The 25,841-nt window shown below is 27.1% G+C and overlaps 2 protein-coding genes and 1 long non-coding RNA gene across 11 annotated transcripts in view; 2 read left to right on the forward strand and 1 right to left on the reverse strand.

Moving 5' to 3' along the window:
• LOC107437533 (voltage-dependent calcium channel subunit alpha-2/delta-3) overlaps positions 1 to 9,549 on the forward strand; it is a 346,295-nt gene extending 336,746 nt beyond the window's left edge. For all 9 annotated transcript variants that reach the window (XM_087155322.1, XM_087155314.1, XM_087155315.1 and 6 more), the window contains 4 exons: positions 1,570 to 1,637; positions 2,847 to 3,012; positions 5,104 to 5,314; positions 7,088 to 9,549. In XM_087155322.1, the coding sequence (XP_087011448.1) occupies positions 1,570 to 1,637; positions 2,847 to 3,012; positions 5,104 to 5,314; positions 7,088 to 7,180 (538 nt within the window). In that variant the 3' untranslated portion in view covers positions 7,181 to 9,549. The remainder of the gene's footprint in view (positions 1 to 1,569; positions 1,638 to 2,846; positions 3,013 to 5,103; positions 5,315 to 7,087) is intronic.
• Positions 9,550 to 14,696: 5,147 nt separating this feature from the next.
• LOC107437532 (uncharacterized) overlaps positions 14,697 to 25,841 on the forward strand; it is a 72,648-nt gene continuing 61,503 nt past the window's right edge. The window contains exon 1 of the mRNA XM_087155323.1: positions 14,697 to 14,873. The gene's annotated coding sequence lies outside the window, so the exon portion shown is untranslated. The remainder of the gene's footprint in view (positions 14,874 to 25,841) is intronic.
• LOC107437534 (uncharacterized) overlaps positions 17,512 to 25,841 on the reverse strand; it is a 52,334-nt gene continuing 44,004 nt past the window's right edge. The window contains exons 2-3 of the long non-coding RNA XR_006224829.3: positions 23,421 to 23,478; positions 17,512 to 18,327 (exon numbers count right to left, since the gene is read on the reverse strand). This is a non-coding gene — a long non-coding RNA (uncharacterized LOC107437534). The remainder of the gene's footprint in view (positions 18,328 to 23,420; positions 23,479 to 25,841) is intronic.

A 25,841-nucleotide genomic window follows, 5' to 3' on the forward strand; every position in this document is an offset into this window, starting at 1 on the left:
ATATTTAATTTAGAAAAAAAAGTATTGAAATTTAATTTATTATTATTGAAGAAAATAGAATTAAAAACATCAAAACCAGATAAATTTCCAGTTCAAAATTAAGAAATCTCTAATAATCACATTTTCTTTGCTATTGCTTCGCAAGTAATATAACAGATTTTGATGTTTTTTATCTCTCAGATACCGTTTTTGAGAAAAGTCCAAAATGGCCTTATCTCTCGCTTTCTGTGACAAATGGTTTGTCCGAGTAGATAACTTTTGTCTCTTTTTTCTCTTTTAAATATAATTTCTCTACAGTACTGAGCATAGTTTTCCGATTTCAGTTCTTACAAATATTCTAGAGATTTATATTGGGACCATTATTGCAGAACACTCGGTATTTTCCTATCCGAAGAAAATATATATTTCAATTTATAAAGTTGCACTTCTCTAAATACAGAACTTCTCAATTTCAGAAAAGCCTGAGATGGTAGGTGTCTCTGTTAAAGTTTGAAAAGGGAAGCAAAACATTTAATATTTTTACGGGAAATCTTTTTTCTCTTCAGAAAGTTATATAGTTAGTTGTTATGGAGGTTGTTAGTTTCGCAAAGCTCGAAATTAATTATTTAGAATACTTCTTCTTGTAGGGAGTCAAAAACGATACTAATTACGCTCAAATATACATTACAAAAGCAATAGTGATATAATAGTCAGTGAACTTATTTGTAAAACGGATATAAATATAGTGCTAGCTAAGTTTAATAATACTAACTTTTTCTTAGAAATATTGTTTCAGCAATTTTTAATAGCGTCTAAAATCAGATTAGAACAAACAACTAATAATTATTTTGCTAACAGAGAAACTATATTAATCATATTATTACGTAGAATAGGTTAAAAATGAACGATATTTTCGAAATACTTTAATTTATATATTATTATTATCGAACTTATACTGAAAAATAAAATAAAGTTATACAAGCATTCATAATTTTTCTAAATATTAGATTATTTGGCATGATTATTAGTTCTATAATAATTTTAATTTTAACTAATTTAGAGCACAAAATAAAATTTTTGAACTGTTTTTAAATTAATATATATTACTAAGATCATGAAAATATTTCATTAAGTAATATTTAAAATATTTCATTTAAATCAATGGAATGCATGCTTTGAGTAAATTTAGATAAAAATTCCACTTTCCTTAACAATTATAGAAAATTTTAAACTGTAAAAATTTCTTTTTGAAAAGGTCAATAACATGTTTTTTAAAATCTAGAAAACTTTAATTCTTTAATATCGGGCTTATTAATAAACAATGTACCATACATTTGTAATTTGTATCAATTTCAGAATTTAATTTAAACACTTTCGACTATTATATTAAAAAATAATTCTATCGTTTTTAATTAAAAGAAAAATGATATGTAGGTTTTTTGCGATTACTATGCTACCCTTTTTCAGAATCACTTAGTAACGTCAGTTAAACTGAATTTTTTAATACATTAAAGTGGTCAAGCTCTATTGAAATATTAATCATGCAAAGTAAAAGTAATAGTAATTAATACAGATTGTTTATTATTTTAGGATATTTGTGCAAACAAATGTGTTACCGTGGTTTACAGACAATGGAATCAAAATGGCCCAAGCGTCAGGTAAACATTTTATTTATTTATGACGTGATACATAAATTATGCGTGAAATTTAACAAATAAAGTACAAAATCAAAAGTCTACTTTAAAAAAAATATTTGAAGTGGAACTTGTCAACGAGTTAAACATTGAACAACAGTTTTTAATTAGCTTTTCACATTTACAGAGAAAATCACTATAGATTTTGAAGCTCCTTTTTATTGATTCGACCAAATAAAATAAGTTTAAATTTCTATTAAAAATTCTGTGAAACGCTTTGAACCAAGTATCAGATAAAATTTCGTTAAAAATATTGTTTTTATAAATGCTTCAACGAATTTTAATCCTCAAGTAACAGAAATAAAGTTTAATTTTAAAAAAGATATTTACTTCAATTTATTTAAAAAGCATGCATTTTTATATAATCATTATGTTAGGAATATTGAGCTGGAACCGAACATTGCAGTAAACGGTAGTTAACAATCGCATTTAAGAATTTAAAAAACAATTAAACATTTTACGCAACATAAAAAATAACGTAGAATAATCTAGGAAAAAAATAAAGTAAACAAAAATGACAAGAGAAAATTAACTTTATTTACTTACAAGAGTTTAAATTAAATTAGTAGAAAACAATATCAATGTAAATAGAAAAATTATTTTGCCGAAAGTAAAGTAAAATTGTTTGTAACAAGCAAGGTCGCTTTTTGAAATTAAAATAGTCACTTGATGCAAAATCTCTTAACGAAAGCACCAAAACACTTTATTACTGTAAAATATCCTCTTACTCAAAAATTTATAAAAGTTGTGAAAATTTATTAACCAATTTTAGCAAATTTCTTATTAGAAGCGATAATATAATTTTCGTACTAGTTTATAGTTGTGCTATTCATATTCGAATTTTTTTTAAAATTAAGTAAATTTAAATTCCTGATAGAGCAACTGCTGACGTAGTAATAATTACTGTTTTAATTACTTGAACTGTTCTACTTATTTTAATTGAGAAAATTAAAATAAACAAAGAGGCATTCATAGCTGTAACATATATCAATTCTAAGGTCAACTAGGTAAATCTAACTTTCAAATATCAGTAAAATTCCGCTTCCGTATTCTAAGAGTTTCCGCGTGTGATGAATTAAATCACAGCAGTCTCCTCTTAGTAAGTCACTTGCAGGCTTTATTTTAGTATTTAGAATCGTTTAACCGCCAATTTATTTCCTTTTACCTTCTTAGATTACTATTACGATGATACCTATGAAGAAGACCAATTCACACCGAACAAAACAAGACCTCGACCTTGTGATAAGGAATTCTATCTTTATGAAATGAGACCAACAGATTCTTGGGAACCTACGAAAGGTGTTCTTCCAAATTGCAGTTCATTTGAAGATTGCGATAGGTGTGTTCTTTTTATAGACTTCCAGTGAATAACATTCGTATAATTTTAGGTAAAATTTTCGCAAGTATGAGAGTTTAAAAATATTTTTAATACTTATTATCTATTTTATATGCTTGTAAGAATTTTTATTAACCTATAAAATAGGTTAATTATGCAAATTTTGATGAATTTTTCAATACATTTTAAATTAAATATGTGTTTTATTGAACAACATGTAAAAAATTGCTGCTATTTGAAGAAAAAAATAAAAATATCTGCTTCATGTTATTTAAGTCTTATAAAAATGAATAACACAAATGCTGACACACAGGGGATAACAATTTATTTACAAAAAACAGATGTTTCTTCAGTTAGATATCACCCTGAACACCTTAATGCTCTTCTGTTATTAGACTTGGAAAGTTCCGGAGGTCTTGGGTAAAATATGCCCTGAGGATGTTAGTGTAAAATCTACAGACAATAGCAAGAACTTTTGCATAAGATTTTATTTTATAACCGTCGTTGAACAGCAGATCCGATTTTAAGTTTACTGCTACTAAAATTCAACTTCGTAGCCTTGTCCTTTTGTATCTAATATAGAAGAAAAGTTAACTCCTGGAGTAAATATTATGAGAAATTTTGCATTCGTGGAGGACTTTTAGTTGGAACTAACTCACATTTGCGTTACATGGAGAGGAAAATCACCCATGGTTAGCCTGACCACTGAGTCCGGTTAGCCTGACGTCTACCAATGAGGATATTTTTCGTCAGCACAGTGATCGATGCGAACAGGGTGCGGAATTCGTATCGACCAGGCATCGCAGGATTTGAACCCGGCTCATCTCATTGCTAAGCGAGCGAGACACAACGGCTCTCTGGAATAGATTTTATTTTTTTATAACCGTCGTTAAGCAGTCAACTCAATTTCTCAGTTTACGACTGCTAATGTTCAGCTCCGTTGCCTCATAATTTTGAACCCAATCCAGAAGAAAAAGGGAACTCCTGGATCAGGTATTAGGAGAACTTTTTTGATGAAACTAACCCGCATTTGCGTTACATAGAGAGGAAATCCACGAAGACCTCCCACGGTTTGCTTGACGGCAAGGGGACTCAATCCCATGATCCGTCTACCACTGAGGATATTATACATCAGCACTGTGGTCTGTTCAAGCCGGATGCGGAATTCGTATCGACCAGTCATTGCCGGGATTGGAACCCGGTTCACCTCATTGGAAGGCGAATGCTCTATTTCGGCAATCCATTCGGCAATCGATTTAAATTGTCGGTCTTTGAATATGCCTTTCATTTTAAAGTAAATCATAGTCTAAGGCGCTCAGTATCATGATCAAACCCAACACGGCTATCCCATCCCATATGCTGCTACCCTGTTCCGTTGCTGATCCTTCTGCGCTGACCCTTTTGGTCGTGGTCTCCACTTCTTTTCTGGTACGATTTTGAAAGAGCTTTGTTCCCGCGCGCAGATAACTTGCAATCATGACTATCGCAGCATTGTATTTTTTTTTTTTTGTTGCTCTTTTTAGTTTACATGAAATTTAAATGTATTAACTTCATGAATTCTGAATCGTTCAAAAATGCTTTCTCGTGAAAAGCATATAGACAAACATTTAATAGGCAAAATTTGAATAGCTGGTCAAAACTCCCCTTTATACCAGTTAAATATATTTCGAAGACTTAAAAAATGATTTAAAAAAAATTACAATGAAATTGAAACAGTTGAAAATGTACAAAATTATTTTTCTTGGAGTTGCGGAGGAAAGTGTAAGGACGACTAAGCGTACTTATGTCAGATGCAACCTAAAAAATAAGTACACAACGCAACTTTATGTTGAGAATTTGTGACATTGAATGCAACTTTAAGCATTAGATTGCCAAAATTTACTGCAATTTTAATAAGCTTTAAACGAAGAATTACACTTTTTGTTTAAATTTAATCATATCCTTTTATTTAATTTGAAATGACTCTAGTTAAAGTCAACTTGAATTCATATAAGGTGACCGTAAGTTCACCCGGTAATATGGTTTAACATACTTCAAAATTATTTAAAATTGTATGGTTAAATTGCTCAAACTAATTTTTATTATTAATTTTAGGAACTACATCATACAAAAAGTTCCTTACACGAATTTAGTAATGGTGGTTACATATAGTGAGTGTGCATGTGATAATATTACAGTCTCTGAAAGTTATAGTCATTCTTTAGAACTAAATGAAATTGTATATGATGAAGAAGAAAGATGCCAAAGAATGAGAAATGGTACATTGAGAAAATTACCTGAAAAATGCGTCCACCATCATCCAGAAGTAAGTATCAATATCATTATTAAACTTGGCTTCAAAACTGTGTAATAGTGTTCGAAAAAGAATGTCTAAGAATTATCTTATCACTTCTTGTTAACTTTAGACACATGTGATCGTCTCTGAAACGTTGTTCAAAAGTTACTTGATAAGTTTCCGATGACCTTAAGTGTCGTATTCAGACAGAAAATAAAAGGATTTTGCTTTCATGTTACCCAAAGCAAAATTATATGAATGTCCTTTTAGAATTTTTAATAGCAAATAATAACTAATTAATATTAACTAAGTAAAACAAATTCCATTAGATCGTTAACCTTCAGAAAATCGAGAACCAGAAAGGGAAGGAGATGAATTGCAGCTTCTGTTGTTCTGAGGAATTTGACCACCAAATAGGTAGAAGTTTGTGCTGGTTTATGGTGGTGTGCTCTTTTTGTCTGGCACCTACCCTTCCTTACCAGTAGCAAGCAGGACAGTTAGAGGATAAGCCAAAACAACTAATTAATGTTAGTATACTTAGTTATTTAAGAAATAAAGAATTATTTGCTTATGGCGCTTTACTGGATATATTCTAAGAATGGTCAAGGATGAAATTTTTGAAGTTGCATTTGATTGGGGCCAGAAGAAAAGGCCGAAAATTTACATAAAACACGATGATGAAAAAAGAGAGCATTAAGCCTGGGCGGGCCAGCAAGTAAGAGATGAAAGTGGCTGAAAACGACGGAAAACCAAAGTACCTTATGTACCAAGACATGAAAAGAAATGGTAATGAATTAATATATTCAAATATTTTTTCCGTTTATTCATTAAAATGTATTGCATTCAACCTTGTTACGAAATTGTGAGTTATAAGGTTGTAGTTTTTTTTCCAAAGCTTTCATAATAGCTTTTATAAAGATTTTAAATATATTTTGCGTTTAATTATAAATTTCCGAGCCCAGAAAATAGTTAAGTTTGAGATAAGCAAAGTATGTTATTAAAAACTTTGATCTAAACTGTTTATATAATGATGAACTACTGCTTAGATTGTTGTTGCTGTAGTTTTGCTTAATGTTTTACTAAATAACAATACAATACGCCATTTCTGTTAGCTGCTATGTTTTGTAATTTAACAGTGTTGTATGGAAAAAAGTAAGCGAATTTGGTAAGGTTTTGCTAGTTAATGCCAGGATGTCCAGCCAGTGACTCATTAATTTCAAAATTAAAAATCTCGACATCAAAGAGCTGTACAGGAATGAAACAAAAAGTATGTTTATTATGAAGCTTTAAAAAGTTTATACATAATTTAGTTGTAAAAGAGTTGTCAACATATAACGCGTTACTCTGTTCGTGAAAAGAATGCGAATACTGAAAGACTAATCTAAATTGTGATATTCCATTACTAGAAACACGCATTGTTGTCTTCGAGTAGAATAGCTAAGAATACTAATTTGGTTCGATAACCTCCTTTCACATTTTAACACTAAAATTTATACCTCAGTTCATACATGGCTTGCAGAAACAGTAAATTTTTTTCCGTTTGATTTTTTTAGTAAATTTTGTAAGTAAAATACAAAATTCCTGTATAAAAATTTTACAGCCTTTTGCAATAAACATATCATTTGTTTCATTCCTCTATCACTTTTTGTTTCAGTGATTTTTAATTTTGAAATTAGTAAGTCATCCACTGGACATCATGTGTAATCACATTAAAAAGAATTGTGAATTTTTGTATTGTAATAATATTAATATATTCAGTGTTTTACTTAAAATGAAATCACAATCCCATTTATTTATTTACAGGAAAATAGCATTGAACAGCAATGCGGATTGGGGTCCTTCTTACGTGCTTCCATTTATATAGTCGTGGGTGCCTTGCTCCTCCGTCTGCTATGAAAATTTCGGTGTGGCCTTCATGAAAATTTGCAACCACGACATATCGCAAATCACCCAGAGATTGCAATTTCATGCCTCCTGGTTTTGAATGTCATATCCTTAAAGAAAACCAAATAAATTATTCCATTTAATTCACCGATTGGTTGAAAATACAAATATATGACTCTTTATCAGGTTGGATCTATTCCTGGACTCTGGTTGCATTAACTGAGACTTAAGCCACGAACTTCCACTGACTCGAGAATTAATCCCAAATCGAACAAGTCTCGGATTTTATATCGTAATTGTTACATACATCAGAGCGGTCTACTTATTCTCATTATTCTTTTGGATCTTCAAATGGTAAAAATGGTCATAGGTTTTTTTTTTAAAAAAATAAATAAAACTTACATGAAATCGACAAAAAATTAAATGTTAAAATCTTATCTAGTGGACCAGAAATTTGAGGATCTAGTCGTTCATGTGATCAAAGCATATCACAGGCCACATTTCTCTATGAGTATTATTTTCTAGTTTAATAATAAAATTTAATAAATTGTACCAAAAACAAAAGAAGATAATTATGCCTCCTCTGGTAAGCTATTGCTCATGTGTTTTGGTCTATAGCCTTCTTTAGTACTACACACCAACGATTTCATGAATAGTGCAGATGCTTGAGTTAGCAGCAACACATTCCTTTGCAAGTGGCACTCATATAGCACGATTATTTCTCTTAGTAGATGACGTCAGATGCTTCAAAAGAATCTTTGTATACATTTTTTCGTCTCCTGCGCATGTTCCTTGTAACGTGGAAGAATCCATTTTGCGCAATGTGTTCCGATAACCTATGCTTCGCGTAGATCGGTTTTCAGTCTTTCATTTAGTCCTTCAACTTTTAAAAAAATGTATTTGTTAAAATGGTTAATTTCTTGTTAAGTTTTTCTGATAGTGTATAAAATATTAAATTTATTCTATGATTGATTATACCATACATATGAAGCATAAAAATGACTTCAACATGATCAACTGTTCGTTGAACTGATATATTTTAAAAGTTAATTGACGATAGAGTTAGTTTCAGTAAATACATTTACTATGAATCATATCATTGACAACTGATTGTAATGATGTGAAACATATCCCCAAATTTTTAATATCACAGAAAAACGTCCAAGGCATAAATTGTAGAGTTAAACGTGGAAAGTTCAGTCGACGCACAAGAAGGTTACTGTGCCACAGTCCTTAATTGTACTTATAATTAGATCAGAATGCTCCTGACGACCGCGCCTATAAATTTTAAACTAAAAAAAATCTTGCAAAAATTTTCTCGCTCTTATAATTTTCTTAACTATTCCAAGTACTAATTTAAATGCTTACAAAATTTCGTACAGAATGCAGTTATATAATTGGCAAAAACTATTGACTATTCATAAAATTGTTTTTGAGGACTCATAAATTAAAAGTTACGTGAATGCTCTATCTACTTTATAACAGACAGCTAAGTTATGCGCTTGATCAAATAAGAATTTATAAAATTTTAATAAGCTTCTACGAAATGAAGAAAATGTGTATATATTTAGAATAATGAAACAAATCTTTTTAAATAAATGAGACACATTTTAATTGGCTGTACCTCTCAATAATAAGCTTAATTTCTTGCATGATTTTTTTTAATAAAAAACTAAATGTAATCTGTAAATATCAATTTGGAATATTACAAACGCGGGAATAAAAACATTTACAATCATCCAAACCTTTAGCAACCGATAAGTATCAGTTCACTAATTCTCAAGTTTAAAGAAAATATTTAAAAAAAAATAATAATTGGGAATTTACTCTATTAATAAGCCCGAATATATATAAATTAACGTTTTAAATTATTGGCTGATAAAATGCTTAATTTTTGAGTCCTTACTAAACTGGTTTTAATTTGCATGCATAACTATTAAAAAGTTGTTTGAAACAAATATGAAAATATTATAATTGAAATTAATTTTACAATAAGCAAGGTTGCTATGAGTTAAATAAACAACTTCTCATGCTTGAAATGTATTGTTATAAATGTGAAATGCCGTTTTATATATTATACAACAGACACGCACTATACAGTGCTTGAATCATATCCTTCCTTATGTTTTTTTTTCTTTTGCCACAGTGCTTTAGCTGGTAATTATTGTGTGACGCTATTTTCATGTTTCTCATCGTACTATATCATATCTTGAACACGATGTTTAGTGTTTTGAAGTTGTTTTTTAAAATATTTTCTCCCTCAAAGCTGTTATTTTGTGACATAAAAATAAGTTTTTTTTATGCCTTTTGTATGTTTCGGCGTAGCATCTCCAGTCTTTTTCATGAGATACAATCTAAAAATAAAAGAAACTGTTTTCAAATTTTTATTTGTTTTGTTTTTATTTTACTACTACACTCATTACAACATTAATGGTAAATAATGATAAACATGCACAACTGGTTCAGGTGAACTGGTTGGGGTTTTTCACTGCTTGCTGCCTCTGGTAGCAAGCAGTAATATAAGCAAAATCTGATTAATATCGTTTAACATCTTAAAAGAGCGAATCTATCGAGAAGTTTTATTTATGTATTTATTTATTTATTTTCAGAAATATTTTTCATCAAAATGTAGATTGGTGAGTGAGGAAAACTTAGTTGATAATGATTTGTTGAAATGCTTGTAAATTTTTGTTGACGAAAATTATCATAGAAGATATTTATTAATTAATGCCTGATATTTAAGCAAATTTATAGATTTCAGTTTTACAATGAAGCTAAGCAATTACATAAATGTATCCAAACCAAAAAATAATAGATGGATTGTTAGTAAAATTTTATTTTATTAATCAAGCATAAACTGCGAAAATTACTCTTCATTCAAATGTACAGTGCGTAAAAAATAAAAATAAACGAAAAGAAAATCGGACTACTCTGTATAACTTTCGATTTAATGATCGAATCTTTACGTTCTGGGATTCAATCTTAATGGTTGTAATGAGTAACCTCAACTGTTCTATAATTAATGCAGACGATATTTTAATTTACGAAATCAGACACAAAAACGTTCTTTCTTTGAGTGTACATAATTTTTTTTCTACGGATTTGGATTTCTAATCCTCCAAAATATAGGAAGTAACCAAAATATAGGAGGTATGGGGACCATATCTCTGAAATATGGTCCCCATACTTTGGTCAGGAGAGTGATCCAAAATTTAGACCCTTCGATGCTAATTTTAATTTTTGCGTATTTCACCATATCTCGAGAACATTTTTGCACACTATTATAAAATTCGTTTGTCCAAACATAATTCCGTGCGAAAAGTAAATTTCGGAAAATATTATTTCTTTATTATTTTTGTTTAATACTAGTCGAAAAAAGTTTAAATTGATGTAAAAATTAGTTTAAATTGAAGTTTAAATTGATGTAATTGAACACTTTGCAATTTAAAGCATGTAAATTTGACATGGAAGTATACAAAATTTGAAAGAAATCGGTTGAATAGTTCTCGAGAAATCATATTTTTAAAAAGTTGTATAGTTAAAATTCGATTTTTCATGAGTCCACCGATTTCACTGATATTTTGTAATATTTGCAGTAATATTCGATAAATGCTAAAAATTTATTAGTAAATTTTTTTGTTGTTGTTATATTTAAAAAAGGTGGCGCATTTTTTCATACATATAAGGCACAGTGAATCATCCCTAGATTAATCTGATAATTCATAAATTGAAACTATTAATTGTTTCTAAGTGCTTAAAGAATAGCTTTCTTCGTATAGTTTATTAATTACATTTTAAAATAATACATATTCTAGGAAATCTAATTCATATCTTATTTTCGAATTTAAAAAAAATAAACAATGTTGCCACGAATATCCTTAAATAACTAGACTTAAATCAATGTTAATTTGCAACCAAACCAGCTCCTTGACTGATAGAATATAAAATAAACGCGTTCTTATTTTTATATTCCCTTCATATATGCAAACAAATAAGCTCAGTTTAAGGGAAATAATTTATATTTCCATAAAAATTTTGAAAAAATTATAAAATTAAAAATTTACCATCCTTAAAAGTGTCACGATAACACACACTTTTATCTTTTTTAATCTTTAAATTTAAAGCAAAATTTCGATTCTAATACTTCGAGAAGTAATATTTTCCTTTTTAAGGTTTAATAATTTAAAATTCTTGAAAATAATATTTTTTGAAATTACTCATTCATAGAAAAGAAGATGCGAAATTATAATTACTCAATGTATTTTCGGGTTTTTTTTACTGTAGATACATCACAAGCATGACACCCCATCCTGCAGAAATGAGGGAAAAGGGCGGTAAGAATCTGGGAACAGAAAGAAAAAAAAACATTCCTTATTTTCCAAATTTCCAGACTTAATAAAATAAATGACATGATTCAAGATATCAGAAGAAAAAAAGGCAAATTGATGAATCCTAAAAGTAAGAAATGAGGTGGTATGAACGAGATAAAGCAAATTTAGTGCTTTTCCGAAGCAATTTTTCCTACAAAAAAAAAAAGTGCACTCCAAAATAGTTAATTCTTACTCAAACCTTCTGATCCAATTGTATATGTAATTTGGGGGGAGGATGACATGACAAAATGATGACAAAATGATTTTAATCACGAGCATGACAAAATGATAGAAGATTTTTATCATTCGTGATCAAACAGGCAAGTATCAAGAAAGTTTAACTCACTGAATTTGAAAAATAACAAAAAAAATATGAAGATATACGAATAGAAAAATGAAAACAATTCAAATAGATTTTTCAATATATAACTTTCTAAGTTTCCTCTCAAGTAGAACTTAAGTTCTATTATCTATGGTAAGTCCTACTTTATCAAAGTTTCCATAAAACATTATGAAATTTACATAAATATTAAGTTCAAATATAAGGACATAGCATTTTCATACATTAAATAACTATGTGATTAAATCCTTAACCCTTTGAAGCAGAATTTTTATTAAACATATTTTTCATACTTTTTTCGTTACTTTGTATCTTGGTCAAAATTAGTGGAAAAATTAGCATATTAATAATTTATGCTTCATGACATACAGCACGAAACACCTGCATCTGTTTTTGCGTTAAATGTAAGATCTTCCAAGCACAGCTCACTTCCAAACAATGATTTTTCAAATTTGCACTTATTTGCAGCTATTTAGATCTAAGAGAAGCAATAATTCATGGAAATTTCCTTCATTTACAAAATTAATTATTGATAAAATTTTGAATATGAATTTTAAAAAATTTAATGGCATTTTCATACATTAAATAACTATGTGATTAAATCTTTAACCCCTTGAAGCAGAATTTTTATTAAACATATTTTTCATACTTTTTTCGTTACTTTGTATCTAGATCAAAATTAGTGGAAAAATTAGCATATTAATAATTTATGCTTCATGACATACAGCACGAAACACTTGCATCTCTTTTTGCGTTAAATGTAAGATCTTCCAAACATAGCTCACTTCCAAACAAAGATTTTTCAAATTTGCACTTATTTGCAGCTATTTAGATCTAAGAGAAGCAATAATTCATGGAAATTTCTTTCATTTACAAAATCAATTATTGATAAAATTTTGAATATGAATTTTGAAAAATTTAAACTACGTTTTTTAAGTTATTTTTAGTACGAATATAATTCCAATAATCTGACAGATTCAGATTGTAATTTAGGGAGATTCAGACGGATAGTAATTATTGGACTGCTTTTTATAATTAAAAAATTTAAAAAAATTTATTTTTACTTATAATTAAATCGTCAGAAAAAATCTATAAAAGAGTCACCGGTGTCCCACCTGTGTTAAAGGGTTAAAAATGCTTACTTTAAATATATGACGACAAATGCAGTGATCTACCCTGATTCTAATTCAAATATAAGTTTATGGGAAAAATCTCTATATTGATATCTGAGCAAAGAATGAAAGTATTTTGCTAGATTGTACGGAGAAGCTGATGTTGGGGGAAATAAACACCTAGTTCGACTTAAATTGATGACACAAGATGAACTCGTCATTTAGATAGGAAAAGATTTGAGGAATTAACATATGTTAATCTGAAAAATTCCATACTATTCTCGTAGTTCAGAAATAAATTAAAGATGAAATTGAAATAGTGAAAGTATAGAGAGATTATTATATTTTCACGAAATGAAACAATAAGTAGTTGGAAGAAAATGGAATTCATTGAAAATTCGATGCCAATATGACACCGAATCATTACCGATTATGAAGAAAAAAATCATGTTAAAAAATTGGAATGATAAGGGAGATATTAATTGCTATATTTCATTATAATTATTTAGGAAAAATAATGCATATAAAATGTCCAGATGTCATTCAAATATCAATGAAGCAAATGGGTATATCTGGAATTCATGAAATATGTATTCTTTACAACTGTACTACATATAAAAACGACGGATTGTAAAATTCATTGTTGACAATAAGCATCGATGAATTCAGATTTAAAGAAAAGGTATAATTGCAATTCTTGAGAAAAAATTTGTTTTTACTTTTTGTTTCATATTTCATTGACTCATAGAATAGAAATTGAATCTTTGTTATCGTCCTTTAATTAAATATCATAAAAAAATAATGCATGTTTAAATAATGTTTTAATGCATTGTAAATCCTTAATAATAAAAGTGTACAAGGAGTAAAAATTAAGTTTAAATTGTTTTATAAGTTGCGTCATTATGAGGCATGCATCTTAAATTGATATTCCGATGAAAAATAGAGAAGAATGGTTTGACAAAAATATGTATATTTTTATATATTAAATAATTATATTATTTAATACAATATAAAAAAATAAAAGATAAGTAATTATCTTCTATTTTCGAATTATATATTTTTTTAAGATTGTATTAAATAATTTAAACTCTTTAAAAGTTTAAAATAAAAGAGAGAATTTTAGATTTTTTACATATGAGAACATACGCACTGTTGCATGACATACTTTTCTATCATAGAAAAAACACTCATCAAAAGTATAACAATATTCAAGAAATCATATCATATTTTCCTCATATTTTGACATCTTTTATCACCTTTGTAACATCAGTTATCAACTAATTATACAAATTTAAAATAACATCTTGCAGGAATTCTACACTTTTTAAAACTCTAAAATCACATAATACAGCTGTATTTATGTATATCTTAATCAAAGAGTAAATGCTTTTTTATTATTTATCAGATAAAAAAAATTCCCAAGAAAAAAGAAAAAAAACTAAGAGCTAGCGGGTAATATATTTTTTTGTTACTAATAGATATCAAAAATCTCCTTAAGCAAAGTTACATTCTTTCGTGAATTATGCTCAAAAAACATAAATAAAAAGTTTAAGAAATTCCAATTCTCCGGATAGAAGATGCTACTTGCAGGACATCCGACAAACCGGACCAATCATCTTCTTACATTAATTCCTCAGACCCAATCCTCAACTGATTCTTCTTTGCTGTTAAAACGATTAGCCTCGAAACAAGAAGTAAAACTTGAAGCAGTTTGCTTTCAGTGCTTCTTGGAAGTGGTTGTTTTTTCATCCTAGTGAATCTTCTTTAATGAATGCCAAAAACACTTCGGCTTCGAGTAAAGAATAACAATTAACACGTTTTTTTTTCGCAAAAAAAACTGGTGTTTTCTTATGGAAATTTTGGAGATTAACGCTTTAAGGAAGGTGAGGTTTATATTAATTATTCTTTATTTTAATTTTATTTTAACCTTTTTTATAATTTTTTTTTAAAATTTGATTTTTCAGTTTACTATTTAGTTTTGTTCGTATTAAATACTCCAAATATTTTTTGAAAAACATTTTTGAAAGTAACTTAAATAGAAGATTTCTGAACAGTTTATTTTTTGAACAACCTTTTTTTATTAATTTAGGGAATACATGCGTTGTGACTTATTAAATTTTTAAATTTTTCATTAATCATTAATTTCATAGCTATTTTAAAATTCGCAAAGAAATGTTTTTAATTAGAACTGCGATACTAATAATCAACTCATTTGAAAATTTTTTAAGCTGCATATTTGTTGGAGAACACTTTTCTTAAAATTACTATGAAAATAGGAATAAAAAGCCCTAAAATACGGTTAAAATAAATTTTTATCCACTAACCTATCTCAAAACAAAAACAAAAAATATATCGAATTAAAATTTTAAAAAAAACAACTCCTATTTTTTAATAAAAGTTGTTTTTAATATTTTGTATTGAATACTATAGCTGAAACAAATCTTTGTCATTTAATATACAAAATAATGGAATTTTATCACATTTTTATTTGTCTTAAAATATTTAAGTGGATAACCATTTTGAGGCAACAATGACGAATATTGGATATCATTTGAAAAATGTTTCAAAATTGACTTAAATACAACACAATTTTTATGGGCTGATGAAATGAAAAATGAAGGACAAAAAATCCGTTTACAGTTTCTTTTTACAGGAATTACAACTTTTCAGCAATACAATTTGTTATAAATATGCACGTAATTCATATAATTCTTGTTAGCCAAAGTGGTAAATAAAGTGAGATAATCTCCCTAATTCCTCATTTCCTATTTATCAATCAGTATATTCCTTGTAAATGTTAAATGGGCTTTAAAAGAATTTAGATTTTTAAAATTAATGTATGTAGTGTTCATATTTTCTTATCGATCTTTCTCTGGTCAGGTTATAAAAATTATTCACAATGTTAGATTGATGTCAAGCATTAAAAATATTAATAGATTTATGTGTATTCTTTCATTCATAAGCAACTAATTACTTCATTTTTTAGCACTAGCTTAGCTGTATAGCAAAAAGTAAAAACGTATCGCAGATATTTTTGTGGCTATTAGTCTAAGAAAGTTATAGTAGCTTTGAATTATTTCCTAATCTACAACCAATTAACTATTTAATGGCTTATTAACCAATTAATGTTCTAGATTTATATTTTACGAAACATTTTGTATATTAATATTATATATTCTGATGCAGCTTGATTCAATAATAAGGTTAAAAATATTTTAATTTAATTAATAAACATCTGCAACAAAATCAGAAAGCACATTAAATTGATTTAATTTAAAGTAGTACGCTTTCAATATAACTTTTTATATTGAAAGCGTATAATTTTAAAAAAATTAAATCATTTATTTATTTAGTTATTACAAAAATATTTTAACTACCACTCCCGAAAAAAAAGTTTAAGATTACATTTTTACTATTAAAAAAAACTATTTCACACGTTCCTTAAAATTTTCTTTTCAAATCTTGTAAGGGATAACCGATTGTAATTATTCTTATCTTTGCTCTGCGAATGTCTTATATTTTCATTTAAACGTCTTAAATTAACAAGCCGCAAGACATATCACCCTTACATTAGGATATATCGTGCTTTTATCGCATCAATACATTTTACTTTATCGTAAAGAGAGAGGAAAAGACATTAATCTTCACCTAAAAGGTCATTAAAATTTGTTTTTGGTAATAAAACCGCGTAATACATTTATTAGTTTTTTTTTAAATTGAGGAAAAGTTTTTTCATGAATATTTTCCTCTAATATTACAGATATGTGATAAATAAAATTTTGGAAACTGATTATGAGTTGCAGGGGTGTAATGAAGATACATAAAACACCTATAGTAATCAATGAAATTTCTAAAATAATTAACAAGATAAGGGATAAATAAGGCAGTTATACTAAAAAAAAACATTTTGACAATTAATTAAAAGAAAGAAAAAAATATTACGAGATATTTTTAATTACTTTTAATTTGGTTATAATATTAAATGGTGCTGATATTAATTATTCTTATTAGTTCACAACTATAAAAATATAGTTTCCGAACAATTAATTCAATTTCAAACTCGACTCAGTATTGAAGTAAATAGGAAACACCTGGAAATTTTTTCTAATGAAATGTTAGTAAATATCATAGCTAAAATTTCTATTTATTTACTTTTTCATTTACCTGTTTCGTTTCTTAATTAGGTTACTGTTAAGAAAAGTTTGCAATTCTCTTTCTAACTTCAAATGTTTTATCATAAATTTTACAGTTTTATGATAAAGTTAAATGAAAATTTGTAAACTGTAATGTATTTTTAAATATGTAAGTTACAAAAATTATGTTTTTTACGTCAAATAATAAGGCAAACTTTTTTTAAATCTCAATCATGTGAAAAAATTAACTACATCCCTATACTGAGTAGAAAAGTGTATCTGAGGCTACTAATTATTTATAAAAAAAAACTAACCAGAAGCATATTTAAAATGTTGCATATTTTAAATGTTTCTTTGAAGTTGACTTCAAAAGCAATCTTAAAAAATAAACCTCTCTAGGTCTAAAATCAAGTTGGTATTTTTTTCACTCTTCAAGTTTTTTTGAGGTTGATAGAAATATATCTTAAAGCAACCAGTTTAGAAAGTTTTTTTTAGGTTGTACATGTTATTTTTTTCTACACTTCAAGCAAATTAATGTAATTCAGGAGTGAATAATTTCCCCCGATTTCAACTAAAATTATTACTGAGCTATATATGAGGTTGATTTTATGGTGAAGTTTATTGATGAGGTTATTTTTGGTGCTAAATTTCTTGGTGCCTTATTTTCTACCTCATTTGAATTTTTTTAACACCTGTCAACCTCAAAAGCAGCTTTTTTTAGGGAAAATAGAAGCTTTCTATTTGCTGTAGTGTGAGCAAGGATGGTGTTTGAGAATTTCCTTTGTTGAGTTTCTTTTTTGTCATATTCAAGTGATTACTTTGTTATGTTTTACAGATTCCTTTTTTGATATTCAAATGCTTTATAAATAGCCAGGATTTTAGAGCATACATATTTTATATGTTTTGGTATTATCTTGGTACTATTCAATATTATAGCAATTCGATATATTCTAAATATATTCAAAATATTCAATAGTATTCAATGTATTCTAAACTTGGCAGATTTGATAACATTTTTATTTCTTAGGATAACGCTTTTGAGTTTTACAAACTTGATATATTTCTTTGCAAAGGTCACACGTCCACTGGATATAATAAAATGAACATCGCAATAATTATTATGTTCTATTCTTAATGAGGAGTCTTTGATATTAAAAACTTTCCCCCTATTTTCTCCTATTTAATGAATGTGGCAGAAACATATCTGGAATAAAATAATAATAAAATAAACAATGCCCAAAATATACAAAGAAAAAGTTTTAAAAAAACACAAGCTTGAAAAAAATCATATTGTAATTATGAAAACTATTTTTATGTAGATACATAAGACAAACAAAAACAAATAAGTATTAAAACGATCGCTTAACTCCGATTTCAGAAACAAATTTCTTTTCAAATTTCCTTTCGATCGGAATAGCTTACAGATAATTTCACTGTCATTTTCTTTTAATTCTTTTATCTTTTAACTGCTTATCTAAATTCAAATTGACGAAACAGCGAAAAATCACACACATCACATATTATAATTATGAAAACTTTTTTTTATGCAGATACATATAACAAACCAAAACAAATAAGTATTAAAACGATCGTTTAACTTCGATTTCAAAAACAAATTTCTTTTCTACTTTCCCTTCGATCGGAATAGCTTACAGATAATTTCACTGTCATTTTTTTTTAAATTCTTTTATCTCTTAACTGCTTATCCAAATTCAAATTGACGAAACAAAGAAAAATCACCAGTTAGAAATGTAGATCGCGGCGACAAAACAAAAGAATAATCGCGTTTTGTCGCGTGCAAGGCACATTTTCACGGTATAAAAAAATAATGCGAAAAGCCGCATTTGTTTCATCGCTCTTTTTAATCCGATTCAAGACGTGGTAGAAAAAAAGAATATTTTGGATTTCTTTTAGAGCTAAAGAACTTGCTTTAGAAGGTATGTCTTTTATAAACAATAGCTCCGAAAATTTCATGTCTCAGTGAGCACAGGGGAGTAAAAACCTTCTTACATAAAATGCACTTATATCGCTGCTGGCTAAGATGGAATGGTTAAAAAAAATGAGACGAATCAAAAATAAAAAAAAAACGAGAGTGAAAAAAGAAGGAACTATTCGCGGCGATACATACTGTATGATTTTTTTTAATCTCTAATATATTCTCTTCTTTTTTTCTGTTTCACAAAGTTCAATGTATAAAGAAAGTCTAGTCTTTATTTATAAGGATTGATCGAATACGAATTTTGGAAGATAGAAGTAAATACTGGGTATAATATAATATAATACTGGATATAATATACAATTGATCCAACAACTTTTACAAACGGTGTCAATTGAATACTAAAATTTCTTTTTTATCAAGCTTCCCGTCTACTCGATTTCAAATTTTTTTATAAAATATAAAAAATCCATCACAATTAGGTATGGTAACGTTACTTTATAAAGTAACGAATAAAAGTACAAGTACTTAAAGCGAAATTGATGAGTTAAAAATGAAAGGTAATTATTAAAAAGTAAAAGCACAAAGCATTAAAGTACTGATTTTAAGTGCACTGAAAAAATTTTAACTTCGAAGTAAAATAAACTTTTATTAAAAAGCATGTGATGAATTGAAAGTTAAAATATTTAATTATTCTGCTATCTTTATGAAAAGGGATAATAAAACTTCATCAAAGATAGTTTGACGACAATAGGATAATTTGTCTACCAACGTGTATATTTTACGCAAAAATAGTCATTGACAGCATAGTCACTGGCAGTAAGGAGTAGTCAAGTGCTTCACAATATTGAAGCAATTATGATTTTGCACTAGATTTTCTTGTGAGGCTATGTGAGAATACTAAAAAAGTTCGATTACCGAATCACTTTGGCAGTGATTTTGATAAAATTAACAATTAAATATGGTTTTATAATATGTGATAAAATTCGGAAAAATGTAGTAATTTTATCATTATACCTTGAAGCATGGCATAAAAACCATTTATTTGGTTAAATTTAATTTTCAGTTTTGTATTTTTTACTAAATTTGCGTACTAAATTTTACTAAACCACATGAACGGAAAATTACCTAATAAATGGTTTAAATACCGTATATTTGGGTTTTGTTAACCAGTATTATGTTTTTTTCTTCTTTTTTTTTCACTAAAAATGTCATTACTTTACAGTACAGGTGATTTCTATAGAATTTTATCGCTAGTTATTTTGCTTAAAGTCTTTCAAATAATTTTAAAAAATGTTTAAGTGGAGTTTTTGGGAGAGTAATAATTTCTGTCTTCATTTTCGCTCAAAATGGTTTCATTTTTCGTAAACAAAGTAACGAAAGTACGAGTAAAAGTACTAAAATTCACATACACAGTGCAAATATATACTCTGTAAATTTTTTTTACATTGCTCGAAACGAAGTTAAAAGTATTGTCATATATGTTCACAGTAAAAAAAAATTGAATAATATTATAAAACTTGATAAGAAAGACTATATTAGACTATATTATTATTACTATATTAGATGTTTATAACTTTAATTTTAAATGATTAACATAGATTTGTACAATGTTAAAAACAGTTTTTGTTGTGATATTGATTGGTATAGAATGAATAATATTTTTAGAAGAAGAAAAAATCCCTTAATCGAATTTTACTTTTGTTCCGACCGAACTATGTAGGGGTCAAAGAACTGGCCATGCATCAGAAAGGTTCCAAGTTCGAATCCCGGGCAAGGCATGGATGTTCTTTCATTCTCTGTACTATCTGTCGTTACTGTGGGAGCAATGTTGTCCCTCCTAATATGGTGCCCCTGAAAGAATGACCAACGTATCTGCCCTGTAAATGCCTAAAAAGTGACCAACTGTTAACGTAGGTGGGCTTCGGAAATAAAAAGAAAATTTTTGCTTTTGTTTTCTATTTGCAACATATTTTTGTTCATGTTGCATATTACACGTTTTTTGAATCGGCAATACTTATACATTTATCTTCATAAAATACAAAAAAAAAATTATACCCACTTAATATCTTAAGGTATATTGGTAAATTTCCATGATGCCAGAATCACCATTTTCGCCTGAGAAAAGATTTTTATTGATACTCTCTTCTTCAGTATATTCATAGTGTTATTAAAAAAAATCACTGAATTACAGTTCAATTCATTTCATACAATGCATAAAATTACATTTAGAATCAATGTTCAAAAGAAAGAAACATTCATGACAAAATAATTACTGTACAAATAAGGAAAAAATTCTTGTTTTAAAAGGTTTTTCATATAATTCGGGCTTTTCGCTAACTCTCTGTTTCTACGTTAGGCACATTCCGGCTTTTAGAAGCTGAATAATTTTCATTTACTTTTATTACTTCCCATCGTTTTATTATTTTATTTATTTTTATTATTCGGGATCAAAATTTTCTTTTTTTGGCGGGATGAGTACTTGAGTTACTTATAGTGCATAAAAGTCAAGTCTCATGACATGGTAATCTTAAATTTTCAAATTCTTTACTATTTTGGGTGAAGAAGAATTATACTTGTAAAATTATTAAGTTATGTAATAAATTTTTAACTTTAATATTTTTGTCTTACAGAAAAAAAATTTGACATATCATTTTTAAGATTAACTTTTAAGCTCTTGAGAAAATTACTTTTTTTCCTGTAAAACGAATTTCAGTCACTCTTAAGTTTAGTTTTCAATTCAATACTAAATTCGTAGTAAAATGAAGAAATATTGACAACGAAGTTCAATATTTAGCGCATTATTTAACATTACTATGAACTCTAAAACACTATCAATCATGCTTTAACATCAATAAATTCAAAACAATCACTAGAAGAACAGTTAGTTTGTCTTCATTTAAATACATGATATTGTGGTATTGTCGTTTGAGTCAATAACAATAGGACTTATCAGATTTTCGGCTACTTGAAGAACAAAAAAATTACTCATTACTTAAAATAATAAATATTTATAACATATTTAAAATTTTTATTTACTTATTTTTATCAGTTTAAAAGAACGATTCGCTATTGAATTTAAACAACTAGTAGAGTTAAATTTCCAGGTGAATTATTTTGTAATTTGATTTTGTGTATAAATAGTACTTATTGAAGCTAATATCTAGACTTCAAGCACATATTTTTTTGTAATTTTTTAGGTAATTTTCATAATTTAATTGATAATTTGGGAAACAGTATTGTGAAATTTTCATAAAATGATTACCATAAATATTTATACAATGAGAATATTAAGTTCTTGATTCTTTTCTGCATAATTACTTTACAATTCTAAACTTAATGCAATAGCGGATCAATTTTTTTTTCAAACAAAATGGAATTATTTAAAAGCAGATAAATATTTCAACGTGAATATATATACTGCTTTAAAACGTGAAAATAAATTATCAAATTTGATAATTTTATTTCATTTGAAAAATATCTAGTTAAAATTTACCTTAGAACAAATTGTATACTAACTAGAGCTAACCACTATTTTTGAGAAACATTAGAAAATTCTGCTTTCAATGAAATAACAACAATAAAACTAAGGTGAGTTAAAAATAATTTCCTATCAATATAAAATTCATAATTAAAAAAATATTATTTCCCTGTAGTGTTTCAGCCTTTTTTTAAAGTGAAAACGGCTAACAATCAGTTTTAAATAACATAAACATTGTTAAACTTTAAAAAAATAATGTTTATTTTATTTAAGTTTTTATTATCGAATTAACAAACATTTTCAACATTCTTATCTTTATCACTAACAGCCTTAAACTGAATTTTGGGTTTAAGTTTCCTCTTCATTAATTTTTTAATACCCGTAAAGATTTGATTTTTTTTCTAAAATAATATCTATCCTATTTATTTCCTAGCTCGTTACTTTTTATTTAAAAAAATAAAACCAATTATGAAGTCAAAATGTTTCGAGGAAAGAAAGAGAATACAAAATTAAATTATTTAAAAATAATATTTTTAGTTTCAAATAAGTTGAGTAAAGAATTCATTTTTCTTTCTTTTTATTAAAATAAATAACCAAATAATTAATAGAATTAATGATTAATTAATGAGTTTGTAAACTCAAATTGGCTCGCTGCTTAAATAGATTTTAATTTTGTAAACAATAATTATTTAAGTTTGGAATTTTATTTAAAGAGCTTCATTTTTAAATACGGTCCTTTATGGCATTTGTTCACCAACGCTTTCATTTGTCTCAAATAAAAACTTTGAAAATACGACACATGCAATACTTTTCGAGTACTACATTACATAAAACAAAAATAGAGACAAAGAGTTGAAACAAGTAATTTAATTTCACTTACTCGGTAACTTTCTTTTCATTAAATGATTTAATTCTTGTTCACTGCGTCTTGTTGGAGCCTAAATTACAAAAAGAGCATATTAATTTGAAATTTACACATATTCGATGACACACTGAGGCATTCATTTCTGAAAAATAATCTAAGTTTGGAAAAGTATTTACAAAATCCATTATAATAAATGGCTACAAACTTTAAAAAACGAGAAAACAATATTTTCAAAATATCGACCATTTGCGAAAACGACGTGCTGTCTGAGGACAAAAGTAACAGTGCAAATATTTAACTTAGAATGATCTGATGTGCTGCAGAAAAAACAGTTTCAGAAGTCCTCCAATCTGTAGTGTTATCTGTTCACAAGCTTTGCAAATATTTTTAAAATTTGACCGTACAAAAATCAACTAGTTTCTTAAGCAGACCACAACAAATCGTGCATCTTTAATCTTTATCTCTTTTCATTTTTTTACTCGATTTTTCAAATAATCGGTTGCTTTTGGACAATCGATAAATATGAATTATTCGGCTCCGGAATATATGATTTTGGGCAAAATTTAAAAAAATACCTGCTTTTATTTGAAATGCTCCAAAAGTAATTTATTTAAAAACTTTTATTCACTATACTATTTTTCTCAGTTATTTAGATGAAAAATTACAATATTATCAAAATTCGACCGAAATAAAAGTATCTTAGTATTATTTGATAGAACTGTATTTTTTAAATATTAAAATACGCAATTTATGCTTTAAGAAGACATTAATACTATAATTATTACTTTTATTAAAATATCACCAAAATAGTTGCCATCTTCTGCTTTATGTGGAAGAGTTTTGTCAAATAATTAGTCTGGTAGCAAATTTTTCACTTAAACATCTAATTTCTGATGTGAAAATTTATTGATTTAAATCTGATTAATACTGATCTTGATTAAATCTTGATTTAATACTGATTGTGTTCACTTTTTAAATTTTTGCGAAATGAAATCATTTTCACTTATCTTAATTGTTTTACTACCACTTTAAAAAAACTTGCATTTTAGGCTGGTAAGTGTAATTTGAAATTAAGAAGTACATTTAAGGCAGTATTAAATATGCATAATTAAACCTTGTCATCTAAAATTATATGTATAATATAGTGCAATCAATAAGGAAGTTATAGGCTGATATAACGGTTAATTGTAAGCGTTAAAATAAAATTCAGCTTCATAAAAATAAAATTTAAATAACCTATAAGAAAAAATTTTCTGATCTCAGTCAAGAACCTCAATTGATTCCGTGACAGAATAATAATATACAAATATATGGAAATAACAACTGAACTTTGAAACCTTAACTAATTTTTAGGAACTACAAACAAGCTGTACTTCAGACTGAACACTTTAAAATCGATTAAGAAACCAAATCATTGCATCATAAATTTACTTTTTGCCCAGTCTTTTTAACAGTGTAATTTGCATTTACATTGCTTGAATTTTAAATTTAAATTCTTGATTTCTTACACCACAAAATATTTTTTGACGATTGAAATTTTATATTCTTGATCCATTTTTGTTTGAAATATATGTTTTTCTTTATATTTTGTTTCGTAAGAAATATTTTGTAACTACTTTACTATAGTTTCAAACGTAAAATTTTCAATTTTAATTCTTTGTCAAGTATTTTATAATAAGATATATTGACGCTAAAATTAGATATTCGTTTTGAGTTTTTCAATATAGCACCTTTTGTTTGATTTTCAATAAAGCACCTATTCTTGATTTCTTACACCACAAAATATTTTTTGACGATTGAAATTTTATATTCTTGATCCATTTTTGTTTGAAATATATGTTTTTCTTTATATTTTGCTTCGTAAGAAATATTTTGTAACTACTTTACTATAGTTTCAAACGTAAAATTTTCAATTTTAATTCTTTGTCAAGAATTTTATAATAAAATACAGTGACGCTAAAATTATATATTCGTTTTGAGTTTTTCAATATAGCACCTTTTGTTTCATTTTCGATTGAGAAAATTTAATGTAAGACTTTAGTAAAATTATGTAAAAGATATTATTTCATAATATATGATTATTGAAATAAAACATTTACAAAAAATTATATTTATACTGTAATATTATAAATTATTTCATTCGTTTGATTTTGTCGTTTTGAAAGCATGTTTCATATTTATTAATTTGCAAAATATCTTTTAATTGAACCCTTTTTGTTTTTGTTTATTTATTGAGAACAACGTAATATATTACTTAATTTTTTTGATAAAAACAAACGAGTTTCTTGTCTTATAAATAAAGTGTTTTTAATTTATTCTACCTCACCTTTTTTTTTTTGCAACATATACAATTCTTGCTTTAACTTCTGTCAATTCTGTGCGTTTCGGTATTTTATTTTTTTAATTATTAATCGCTTTTGATTACAATTAACTGCC

Source organism: Parasteatoda tepidariorum, chromosome 11 (assembly GCF_982258835.1).
Source record: "Parasteatoda tepidariorum strain Cologne lab strain chromosome 11, Ptep-v5.0, whole genome shotgun sequence".
Taxonomy (NCBI): domain Eukaryota; kingdom Metazoa; phylum Arthropoda; class Arachnida; order Araneae; family Theridiidae; genus Parasteatoda; species Parasteatoda tepidariorum.